Source organism: Magnolia sinica, chromosome 6 (genome assembly GCF_029962835.1).
Source record: "Magnolia sinica isolate HGM2019 chromosome 6, MsV1, whole genome shotgun sequence".
Classification (NCBI taxonomy): domain Eukaryota; kingdom Viridiplantae; phylum Streptophyta; class Magnoliopsida; order Magnoliales; family Magnoliaceae; genus Magnolia; species Magnolia sinica.
Window position 1 is genome coordinate 1,329,127 of NC_080578.1, and position 12,559 is coordinate 1,341,685.

The 12,559-nt window shown below is 39.9% G+C and overlaps 1 protein-coding gene across 2 annotated transcripts; it reads left to right on the forward strand.

The window, feature by feature from the left end:
• The first annotated feature begins 2,006 nt into the window (after positions 1-2,006).
• Positions 2,007-12,484, forward strand: LOC131247890 (uncharacterized). Of its 2 annotated transcripts, none has more exons than XM_058247830.1 (5): positions 2,007-2,299; positions 2,394-2,443; positions 2,537-2,642; positions 2,788-2,846; positions 9,747-9,922. In XM_058247830.1, the coding sequence occupies exons 1-5, from the start codon at positions 2,180-2,182 to the stop codon at positions 9,757-9,759; spliced, it is 348 nt and encodes a 115-aa protein (XP_058103813.1). In that variant the 5' UTR covers positions 2,007-2,179; the 3' UTR covers positions 9,760-9,922. The 2 variants fall into 2 exon arrangements, with proteins under 2 accessions (XP_058103813.1, XP_058103811.1); XM_058247828.1 differs by lacking the exon at positions 9,747-9,922 and adding an exon at positions 12,209-12,484 and having other exon boundaries at positions 2,009-2,299.
• Positions 12,485-12,559: the final 75 nt, after the last annotated feature.

Consider the following 12,559-nt stretch of genomic DNA (forward strand, 5'->3'; position numbering starts at 1 on the left):
GGGAGAGAGTGTTGGACGTGTGGAATGTTGTTGCTTGGGAGAGTTTTTAAGAAATAAGAGAAATGGATGAAGGGATGGGTGGAGTGGTGGTTGTAAGGAGAGGTATGGGTTGGGTTGAAATTTTGGTTAAAGAGGAATGGTGAGGGGAGAGAGAGTGGACTTTTGAAAAAGGTAGGGATGGGTTGTTGTACTTGAGGTAAGGCTTGTACTTGACATTGATTGATTGATTGATTGATGGGACATATCGTAGAGATTCCCTCAATAATCGCAACGCGCGACGTTTCTTCGGAATAAACGCAGGCCCACATCTCCTGGCCTGGGCATCGGTTCAGTGCGCGAGTCACGGCGTTGGAACCGCAGCGATGATGCGGTCGCTAAGATACAAGTTTCGGATCAAGCCGACATCGGTGTGCGGGACCCGGCTTAGGTTCGCGCGCAATCGTCGGATACAGTGCGAAGGTTGTCGGAATTTGATCGGAAGGACCGCGGAAGGCTATGGAACGGTACAGACTAGGATACGGATCTTACAACTACTACAGTACGAGAAGTGTAGATATTCCATCACTTACACAGTTTAGATAGGTTGAATGAGAAAATAAGAATTTTATTCATAAGGCTGGAAATCAGGGACTACCCGGGAGAGGGGGGGCAGCCTTTCCTTAGGAATATCCCTCACAATAGGGAACAATACTTGGCAGGTCTTGAGTCAACTCTAGTGGTCGAACCTCGCCATTTAGATCGCGACCAAAAAAAGTTCTAATAGGTTAATGGCCAAGTTCTCGAGTTCTTGGACGAACTAATATCCTAGTCTACCATAAGCCTTATTAAGAATGGATTAATTGACAGTCTTCATTATCACGACTGAATTTGATGTTTTTCGAACAAGAAGGCCTAGTTCGACTAATATGGTTGACTTTAATGTTTTCTGACCAAGATGGGCAACTTTGATGCTTTTTGGCTGAAATGACCAAGTTTAATCAAGATGGCTGACTTTGATGCTTTTCGACTAAGATGATCGAATTCGACCTAAATGATCGAATTTGATCTTTTTGCCTGATTGAGCAATCGCATTTATTGCATTGAAAAACAAGCCACCATTGCTTTCACCTTTTTATTTAAAGGCGAAGCGATGTGAGGGGCCAATGTTGTACCATATTTCTGATCGTTCTTGAAATAGCTAGTAATGAAATAATACATGTCATTGCATGAGAAGAAATAGCGTGTGAAAGATATTTGGAAATATTTTGAGTGCTTTTCATGGAAGTACAGCTAGCACTGAGTTGGATGATACACATCATCTGACGACGAGGCACGGTCAAGAAGTTCAAGAGGTGAAAAGTATCTGAGCAAAAAAAAATGATTAAAGGGACACGAAAAGACAATGATTTGAAAGAACGACATAGCAATGGTTCAACTGTCATAATTGGTGAAATAAAGAAGATAAACACCTCAAAAGAAGTTGCAACAGAGATTTATAAATAGCAAAAATTTAAAGTAAAGCAAATCATCTCATACCACTCCAACAAGCTAATCAAAGTATCTTTACCTTTCTTTAATATAACTTAGCTTTATAGGAGTAGTAATATTTTTCACAAGTCTAAGACTCATGTGATGGACTATATCCATTCTCAACACAAGTTCATCTTTTACGAAGGCTCACCGCGATTACTCCAATGATGAATTGTAAGTTTTTCATTTTTTATTTGACGGTACTTATATATTAAAGTCATTTTGGTACCGAAGTTAAGAAGCAATTCATCATAACTCATCATTACACGCAGAGCCTCACTCTTTTGAATATTGCTTGGTCATCTTTCAATTCCATTACCAGTGATTGAAAGGACAACTGATGTTATTAGATCATATATACTCACATTCAATGTAGCTGCCTGTATTTGCGCTTGGGGTTAACTTGTAACCCTCGAGAAGTTCCCAGAGGTACTCGTTCAATTTTCTTAATTTTTATTTATTTATTTATTTACGTGGTCTACTTGAGATTTGTAGGTTTCTTTGAAAGGAGTTTTGCTCCATTTTCAACGGAACTAAACCAAACATGGAAACTTGTCATAATTGATTGTTTAGATGCATTTACAGTTAACCAACACCAAATCGAGCTGCACAGTCGCCCCTCAATGTCTTAACCCGAAACACAGGATCTGGAGCCAGGTTAATTCGATCGATGGCATTCATGACAAATCGTCATAAAACCCTAAATTCCACACTTATCAGTCTTGCGATTGCTGGATTTCTCTGCTCATTTGTTTTTACAGCATCTGCCAAATCTCCTCGCCCCATCTCCGTAAGCATCCCTTCATCTCTCTTTAGGGTTCTGATTTTTCTCGATTTTCCTTTGTCTCTCTATCTCTCTGGATATTTATCTTTTGGCAAATCAGGACAATGAAATAAGAGAGAAGAAGAACGCTTGCTATGAAGACGTCGAAAGGTAGGTAAAAATCAACATTTCATGAGAATCTCTCTCTCTCTCTCTCTCTCTCTCTCTCTCTCTCTCTAATCTTATGCTGTTGTGGTGGTGAAGTGGATTATGGGGATGGCAATGCAAGTCGTCGATTATCGCCAAAGAGAATTGCGCGTTGCGGTGCCTTTCTCCTGTTTGTTACGAGCTCGTCTATGAGAGTGATCCGGTGAGTATTTCTCTTCTATTTCAAGCAGGCAGTTCTGTAATGTCATGTGCTTGGAGGGGTTTTACTTTTCTTGATTAGAGTTTCCATCTTCTTCATTTTCATTTTATTTTGATATTCATCTAAAATATTTATTTTATTATGTCAGCTGGAAGAAGGGGAGAAAGATTACATTCGGGGCCAGGAGTACAGATACTGTATGCAAAAGTAAGAGAAAATTATTTGATTTTTTAAATTATTATTTTTTAAATGTTTTTGTCTTTCTCATTTCTAATTTGCACATTTTCTTTGTCAGAAAATGTTAGAATCAGCTAGTAAAAATGCTTAGAATGTTATGAAAGGTTAGATGAAACAAGAGCTGCAAATTGATCATTTGTTCATATCCCATCATAACTGAATCAATACTAGATGATGTGTTATAGTAAGCTAATAATACTAGTGCTGGTGATGGGTTGGTTCTGTTCAAAATTTTGATTCTTCTCAGCCCTTGCCTTGCACACTGACAGCACATAATACCCATAAATAGAACTACTTTTCAAGAAATATCTTATATGCCCACTATTCACTTCCAATCCATGAGACTGGTTTTCGTGCCATTGATGAAATGGGTCGAGGTGGTAAATATGACAGTGCTATGTGCTAAGGTGCTCAATGCAGGCATTTAGAGTCTGGTGTGGTTAGACAACTGGGATGGAAGGAAGTTACCAAAAAGAACAAAGGCACAAACTAGTGGGATCCCTGGCAATGCTGAGGATAGAAAAAAGGGTGGGAAATGAAGCCCATGTCCTATAACATGTGACTTCTCCATGATACACGTGACATGAACCCCATGCCACGCTTTCTAAATTGAACCTTGTTTGATTGCCACATGTAAAAAATCTCATTATGACCATTCTTACCCTCTGATTAGCATCCATAAAATGGATGCTCAAGCAATTTGACTTGCTGATATGAAATATTCTATACCTATGGCTCATGTTCAGTGATTCAACTGTTTATTTAATGGAACATACATTGGATGATGATTCCTATCAAATTCTACAGACATAACTCTCCTGAACCTTCAAGAAATGGCATACAAGTAGACAATTGATGATAAAATGTACCATGAGTTATGTTCCCATACACTGTTGTCCATTTTTTTTTCCCATACACTAAAGTACTTGAGTATTCTTCTTTTTTACTCTCATCGTTGGTATCACCGAGTTTTTTAAAAAAAGTAAAATTCTGAAAATATCTACAAAAAGCATGTTAAATTGCAAGCAACTGGATAAAACGACATTGATTAGAGAAGCAGTTGTATTTTTTTGATTGAAATGTAATGCTTGGGAGATTGATCTATATATATATATATATATTGCAATTTCTTCAACTTCTTCTTTAAGGAAAAGAGAGGAGAGAGGAGAGAGGGAGAGGTGTGTTTTTTGAAGGTGAGAGAACACTTTCTATGGGAAGTTATTAGGGATGTGAGTTGTGTTGCAGAATAGAGAGACACCTAGGTAGATTTTGTAGGCAGTTATTAGGAACATGGAGGGTGTTGAGAAAGGTCTTTTGGTGATGTGGGTGCATGTTAGAGTGAGAGAGAGAGAATAGGGAGTGGAGGCCAGTTCCTTTATTTGGTTATGTGCCATCCAACCCATCTAGAAGGGTCGCCTCACCATGAAAGTGGAAAACCTTGAAAATCAGGCCATTCCAAGTTCAATTATCAAGTGCGCTTCCATCCACAACCTTTTAGGCTAAGTGTTGTAGCACAATTGTTGCGTGTGTGAACGATCGTGTAGTTTGTGTGCCATCAGATCCATGCGTCATGTTAGCCCTACTATCATGAAGCAATGCCCTAAAAATAACTCCTATCCAATCATAGGGTGGGCTACATCACAGAAAAAAATGGACAACCATCCTATAAATCTCCAAATTTATATGGTGGTCCACATAATGGTTAGATCATTTCAATTTTTGGGGCATCCCCTTGCATGATGAAACCCATCATATGAATTGTGTGGATCATTGAAAAAATCTAAGATATAACATCTCCATTCTTGACGTATAATGTGACAATACATGTGTTTGTATTGTAGTAAAGCTCAAAGGGTGAAAGAGACTTCCAACGGTTCCCGTATCTCATAATCAAAATCGCAAAAAATTAGGAAAAGAAATAGAAAGAGGGGAGGAGAGGGCTGCCATGCAGGCAGCCCCCTGTCTGAAAAGCCCAAGCTTTCTTCTTGTATTTGACACCTTGTCTATGTAGAGCTGATTCTCAACACCCTTCCATAAATAAATTTTGATGCAGGATAAATTAAGGGGATAGTACAAAATTGGTTTTAGGGTAGATGTGATTTAGGACTGATGGAATAGTGAGAAAAAGGATTTATGTGTTGGTAGTTAAGGAAAAGACAAGGATAAGAAAGAAGAAGTCAATGGACTGAGTCACCCAACTTGAATTATAGTCTTTAGAATCTCATCTTGGACCTCTAATTCAAGATTGGAGTCATGCCAATTGATCAATGGCTTCTTATTACCAGCGGGCCCACCATTTCTACTGCCCAAGCTAAGCTTTTCGGTCGTGATGGTAGAGGCTTGCTTTCGCTTCAAGTACAAGAAATTGTCCGCACTTACCTAACAACTGACTACAGAGACTCTGATGGGAGGTTGAGAACTAGCAAAAGACCCTTGGGCCTAAGTGCACAAAGAGAGGTCTCTTAGGTTGTCCTCCTCTTAGTAAATCCACATTTAATGTCAGTCATAAGAGTGGAGAGTGATCCCATAGAAAGGTGGTCACTTGCAGGTTGACCAAGAATTCGCTGACTAGTCGAATAGCTCTAACTCAATTGAGTCCCAATGGGTTCCTTGGTGACGATCGTGAAAGTTGTTGAGGTTAGTGAATGCACATCTAGTTATGAGCAGGAGTCTTTGCTGGTCAACCTTGTACATATTTGGTAGTATAATTTGTGACTCTTGCCTTCTGCCTATTCCTTCCTCATTAATGGTATGTTGATCCAGCATTAATGATTCACTATCTTTGTATTGTCAGGTGGTATGTTGATCCAACATTAATGATTCACTATCTTTGTATTGTTGAGTGGTATGTCGATCCAGCATTAATGATTCACTATCTTTGTATTGTTGAGTGGTATGTTGATCCAGCATTAATGATTCACTATCTTTGTATTGTCGAGTGGTCATGCCTGTTAATGGTTATCATATACTTCTATTATTCATACGGTTAACCCCGTGAATCCTGCCATCAGAAGTTAAGATGGATCCAGGATGGAGCCGCTAAAGCTGGACTAGCAGTTCAATAATAATGGCTCTCCAGGAGAGTTAAAAGAAGAGTGGTGATGTCTGGAGCGCGACCATCAACTTTGGTCGAGGTGTGAATGAGGCTAGCCCAGTAGTATTCGTCTAGGGTATTCTGATGGAGAGTGGTCAGTCTAGAGAATAACCGCTCTGATTGAGCCAGCAGGGTATTTGACAAGAGGGTGGTGAGGTCTAGAGAGTAGCCACATGGGTGAGCATCATGGCATTTGAAAGAGGGCAGTTGGGTCTAGAGAGTAGCAACCCATGTCGAACCATTAGGTTATATCTAGAAGGAGGATGGCTAGTCTTAGAGAGAAACAACTTGGTGGCTCAACTGAGGTTCCAGAAGGAGGGTTGAGTTGTTCAGAGCAACCGCCTTGCGCAATATACGAAAGGAGGTTGGTCATGTTTGGAGAGTACTGCTAATGTATCTAGGAGGGTGACTGAGTTTGCAGAGTAGCCATCCCAGAAGTAAGGTGGCAATGGGCCAGGCTAGGGCAGCGAGACGAGGTTGCTCTAGCTTGGCCCTAATCCTAAACAGGTTGAAAGGCCTTGGCCCTAGAGCCGCCTTACTGGCTTTGCCCTATAAGGAAAATTTTCAAGTGACTAAAGGTTTGAGATAGACCAATTTAAGTTTTTTTTTTTTTTTTTTTTTTGGGCATTCTCCATTTACAACGGTTCCTATCATATGAATAGTTTGGATCATTGAGACATGACTTGGATCCAGCAAGTATTTAAACCATGCATGTATGGTGAATGGGAACCACTCACAAGTGTCTTTAGACTGTGCATTTTGTATAATGATGGCCTACTTGATAGTGGACTAGGTCATCGGCCCATGCACGACTTGGCTAAAAAACTGGGCATAGATTTCAAGCCCATGCCCTGCCCTTAGGCCAAGTTTAGGGGCCTGAGCCTTGGCCCTATAGGGTTAGCCACCCTGCCCATTGCTACCCCACTCAGAAGGAGGGGTCGAGCAATGGTGGTTAGATGAATACTGGTGGAGTATGTGACCCAACCATAAAACCGTAGGGCCTAATGCATTTTACATCCTTCATACTTAAGATAAAGTGGGCCTCGAACACTCATGGACATGATTGGGTTTTTATGCTATCAAGGATGGAAGCAAAAAGATGGATTTTGTAAATTAGTTTAAAAATAAAAATACCAAACAAGTATGGTTACAAGAAGCTCTTATAGAGAAAATCTGTTAGAATCTAGTTTAATTTGAAACGATGTGGTAAAAACATTGACTTTTAAGTTGGAGGTATGTGTCAATTAATGATTGTAAGGTTGCCTTCAACCTTTCAAAGCTCCTGCACTTGGATGTTAAGTGGATGTAAGGGGCATCCCTCATCCCATCTCATCCTTGATTCTTGATCGCCATGTAATTTAATAAGCCTTAGTGGCAGCTAAACTGTTCATAACTTAGTTGTACAAAATAAAATGGTAAACATCAATAATAACTTAGTGTAGATGGAAAATGGAGTGGGAATGATACAGGACAATTAACCACGTGCTCTAAAAGTTCAAACTGATAGAGCATGGCAAATCAATCCCTTTATCTCATAGCCTAGGCCCCACATCGCATGGGTTAGGACATTCTGCCAAACTCCCCTCTTGGGCCCCATTTCACACGGGTTCCGCCTCACACGGGCTGCCTACCTTTAGTGTACCCCTTCATCCCACAGGCCACCCCACTCGAGCCCGGTGTGAAAATGCCCTTGCATTAATCACCCCCGGTGAGGGTCTCGAACACGAGGCCTCCCTCTCTGATACCACTTTGATGCAAGACAATTAACCACTTGCTTTAAAAGCTCGAACTAATAGAGCATGGGGAATCTATTCCTTTATCTCATAGCCCAGGCCCCACATTGCATGAGTTAGGACCTCGGCCGAACCCCCCTCGTGGGTCCCACTTCACATGGGTTCCGCCTCACACGAGCCACTCATCTCACATGGGTGGGGCCCGCCTCACATGGGGTACCCACCCCAAGTGTGCCCCTGCATGCCACAGGCCATACCACTCAAGCCCGGTGTGAAAACACCCCTGCATTAGGTAAGTTTGAAGCCTCATGTTGGTCATAACACCAACCTAATATAAGAAAAGAACTTGGGTTTTTAAATAGGGTTTGCTTGCCTGGTAGCTCTCCTTCTTTCCTTTGATACTTTTTTTATTTTATTTTTTGCAATTTTGATGGTGAGAGATAGTCATTGTACGGAGTCTCTCATCCTCTGAGTTTGGTAGAATACATCCTCGTATATTGCCAAATGGTATGTTGGGAAATTGAGTTTGGTAGAATACATCCTCGAATATTGCCAAATGGTATGTTGGGAAATTTGAAGATTTTTCAGTGATCTATACCATTTATATATGGGCCTAGTTGTGCATGAGGATGCCTAAAACTCAAACATTCTAACCATAATGGACCGCTATAAGAATTTGGAGATTTTTTGGTGGTTGTCAATTGTTTTCTATAGTATGGTCCTCCTGATGATTGGATAGGCCTGGTTTTTAGGGCATTACATCATCATGGTGGGCTAACATGATGCATGAGTATGATGACATATGAACTACCCGATGGTTTTCTCACACAATAGTTGTAGAATAGCCCTTATTCTAAAATGTTGTAGATGGTAATCCACCTGATGGTTGGATTGACTTAATTTTTAGGGGGTCCACTTTCATAGTGAGGCAACTATTCTGGACAGGTTGGATGGCATATAGGTAACATGTTTGGACTTTTTTTTTTTTTAATAGTTACAAATAAAAGAACCAATCTCTACTTCCTAACATCTCTCTCACACTGATATGTGCCCACATCACCAAGAAAACTTCTTTCAACAACCTCCATGTGGTAATAACTACCTATAAAACCCACCCTTCCTTACTCTCTTTTGCAACACATCCCACGTCCCTAATAACTTCCTGCAGAAGACGTTCTCTTTCACCTATAGAAAACACCTCTCTCTCTCTCTCTCTCTCTCTCTCTCTCTCTCTCTCACACACACACACACACACACACACACCCAAAGTAGGTAAAAGTGCAACAACAAAAGAGTGGAGCTTCACTAATCATCGTCATTTCATCCAGTTGCTTCTTCTTCTTCTTCTTCTTCTTTATTTTATTTTTATTTTTATTTTTTAGTTTATTGGTTTTTCTAATTGGTGCTCTTGCTCTCCAAAATACTAACAAAGAAAGTAATTGGAGAAATATTCGAGTACAGTGGTGTATGGGCACATGACTTGTGCTATGTGTATCATCAACTACCTATTTTTATGCCATTTGTTGAAGGGTTAGGATAGTTATGTCTAGAGTATTTGATAGGACCATCCATCCAATATGTGTTCCATCAGATCAATGGTTGAACAACTAAAACATGATCACAGGTATAGAATGTTTCGTGTCAGTGAGTCATATTGTTTAAGCATCAATTTCATGGATGTGGATCAGATTGTAAGAATAGTCATAATGAGATTTTTTTTTTCTTTCTTTTTTTATTCGGATAAGTGGCAATAAAACAAGGTTTGATTAAACAATGCAACATGTGGTTCATGTATGTCATGTGTACCATGGAGGGGTCACATGTGATGTGATTTCTCGCCCTTTTAATTTTTTTTCTCTATCCTCAGTGGAGGTCCACTAGTATTTACTTACTAAATCCAACTGGTATGCATGTTGAGAAGTCCAATGCCTCATGGTGATTTTATTTGTTTTTTATGCAATTTCATTATTTCCTAGGAGAGTTCATATTGTTACGGTTCTCTTCTTCTTGACCCAACTCTTTGCTTACTCTTCTCCAATTCAGTAACTACCAGTGAGAGAAAGATGGTTTACAGGCCCTCATAGTTAGCAAGTTCAGTGAGAAGTTACCCATAGTGAGCTACACCTCAATGTTGAGTCAGACCACTGGTTGTGCACTGATTACAATTGTTTGGCCCACCCGATGACTGGACTAGCCTGATTTTTGTGCCAGATGATCTTCGTGGCATGACCTACCATTTTCATAGTACTGATGTCCTGCACAAGTGGCATGTTGGCAGGAAAGAAGGCATGTACCACAAGTTATGGTACCTTGCCTGTACGGATCAGTTTCCTATTCAATTTGTTTTTCATATCCAATTATCATGTTACACAAGCTCAATTTCAGGGCAAGACACATCGAAACCAGTGTTTCAAATAGCGTCCATAGTGTACGCTACGTAGCATAGCGTGGCTGTAGCGCTACGTAGCGTCCTAAATAGCGTAATTCCCTTGTAGCGTACGCTACAGGAGTCGTAGTGTACGCTACAGCTACGTAGCGCGTAGCGTAAGCTGCAATGTATTTTTTTACTATTTTATTTTTTTATTACTTTTTCATATTTTCTTTGTATCTAATGTTGAGGAATGTGACACTTGTATTGTACTGATACTTTTAACCTATGTGATTTTTATTTCTTTTCATAATTGTGACTTATGGTTTCAATTAGACATTATTAATTAAAGTGGTTTGCTTAGAAAATTGTTGATGTGATAATTATTTGATTTGGCTTATATATGTGGATTGGCTTTTGATAAATGATAACTAATAAATCATTTGAACACGCTTATAATTGATAAAATGAATCATCTTTTAGGTATTTTTATATTTTTCTTTTCCTTTTTTCCAATATTTATTATATTTGTCCTATTTTTAAATTAAAAAAATAGAAGTATCGTGTAGCTTACGCTACACGCTACGTATTTACGCTACACGCTATAGAGAGCTGAGCACTACGCATCACGCTACTGCTATTTAAAACACTGATCGAAACAGAAGTACAATAATCTGTCTGCAGTAACAGTGCTGGCTGTCCTCATTAGTTTTCTTTCAATGTGTTACGTAATCAGTTCAGGCAGACTGTAACTGTTACATCAGGACTCAAGCTGGGCTCTTCCCTCAAGCAGCAGTGTGCCTTGCCAACTTGGCTCCCAAGCAGCAGATGCCAGGCCTTAACTATTTTGCCCACTTTTCTTGGTCTACTTGATCAAATGATGAAAATCAGTGAACTCAACTAATATTCAATAATAATAATAGTAGTAATAATAATAATAATCATCTATGGTGAGTTGTTAGTCTAAACTATTGTTTATTAAAATACAGTGTTTAAATCTTTGATGAATTTTTTTGATAAGCCCATGGTTTTTAGACACAGTGACTCAGGCCGACTCATCCAGTTTTGAATTGTACTGGACTAGTTGGGGCCAATTTGGCCGTGTTGCCCCTCTTTCCAATTCCGACGAATAGAGCCCATGGTATGGTAATCCAGACCATCAGTCTGCTGATTGGTATCTTGCATGCCCCAAAAAAATTCCAGCTGGGGACATTTCAGTGACCTTTTTTTATATGAGTAATTCAGTAACCCATATGATTTCAGTTGAATGTGTACTGTTTCTCAACTGTCTTTCTGAGCATCTACAGGCCCCTGATCTGGAAATTATTTGGAGCATGGTCCATCCACAATGATCCACAATATGTCAACATCTAGATTTCCCAACCATGGGCCCCACTTGCCAGAACTAAATACCCATGGGCAGCACCTGTGTGGATGGTGCCACTGACTGTTTTGTGTAACTATTGGTTGGACAAGTTGCACAGATCGACTTGGCCTGATCTGCTGAGTCAGGCCCGTGGTATATGATTCCTGGTGCCAAACGATCGGCAATGACCAAGTCCAAGTATGAAACCATGGATGTGCCTGTGTCATCATTGCAGACATCTGATATAATCTTAATGAGTTGAAATCAGCATTTTGGGAATGTCATTGATAACTTGCCAACATTTTTTGCTATTGTTATGCTAACAGCACCTCAAAATTCAATGAGAGTGAACCACAGTCTGAGCTGCATGTTCGTGTTTGACTTAGCTGCATGGCCTAGGGCCTGTTTGAACGCACCATCACAAGAGGCATTTAATGCTTGATCACTGTAGAGCTACACATTAGTTCCTATTGTGTTTGGATGCACTTTTCGCAAACCCCATCTGATCCCCCACTCACCAATCATCAAGTTGACCGGCAAAGCAGGTGGGAAACTCCCATTTGCAGAAACCCACTTTTGCGTTGTTGCTTGCAAACAAGCCCTTGCCCACGTCATGTTTCTGGTCTGACTTTTTACACCGACCCACCTTACTATCCATGAATCTTGCCACTGGATGTCGAGACAGGGAATCACCTGCAATGTATAAAAACAACTATCTTATGATTTTGCTGAGGAACTGAACTTCTTTTTATTTTGATTTGCTCATATCAGGGTGTCGTTGGGAGAGCGCCTTGAAGGAATAAAGGGAGCCTTTGACTACTAGCCGATTACAGGCATCGAACACCAGAACACAAATTTCTGCTGCTTCTTTTCTTCTTCTTCTTTTTTACATCTTGTGATGTTCACGTAAACTACTACAGTTTTGTTATTATTGTGTATAGTTCAAGGATGCTTCCCTTTTTTGCTCTTTGGTATCTTCCTGTTATTACTTTTAGGGTCTGTTTGGATTTATTGAAATATAAATTGAGGAAAAATCATTTTCATGAATATGTCATTTTGTTGTTTGCTTTTGAAAACTTCTTGGAAACATCTTTTCCATTTCCCTCTCATTTCCTGAAAAAT

Coding starts and splice junctions, on each gene's coding strand:
- LOC131247890 (XM_058247828.1), top strand. CDS start 2,180: ATGGCATTCATGACAAATCGTCATAAAACCCTAAATTCCACACTTATC. Junction 2,300..2,393: donor AATCTCCTCGCCCCATCTCC/GTAAGCATCCCT, acceptor TTGGCAAATCAG/GACAATGAAATAAGAGAGAA. Junction 2,643..2,787: donor TCGTCTATGAGAGTGATCCG/GTGAGTATTTCT, acceptor TTATTATGTCAG/CTGGAAGAAGGGGAGAAAGA.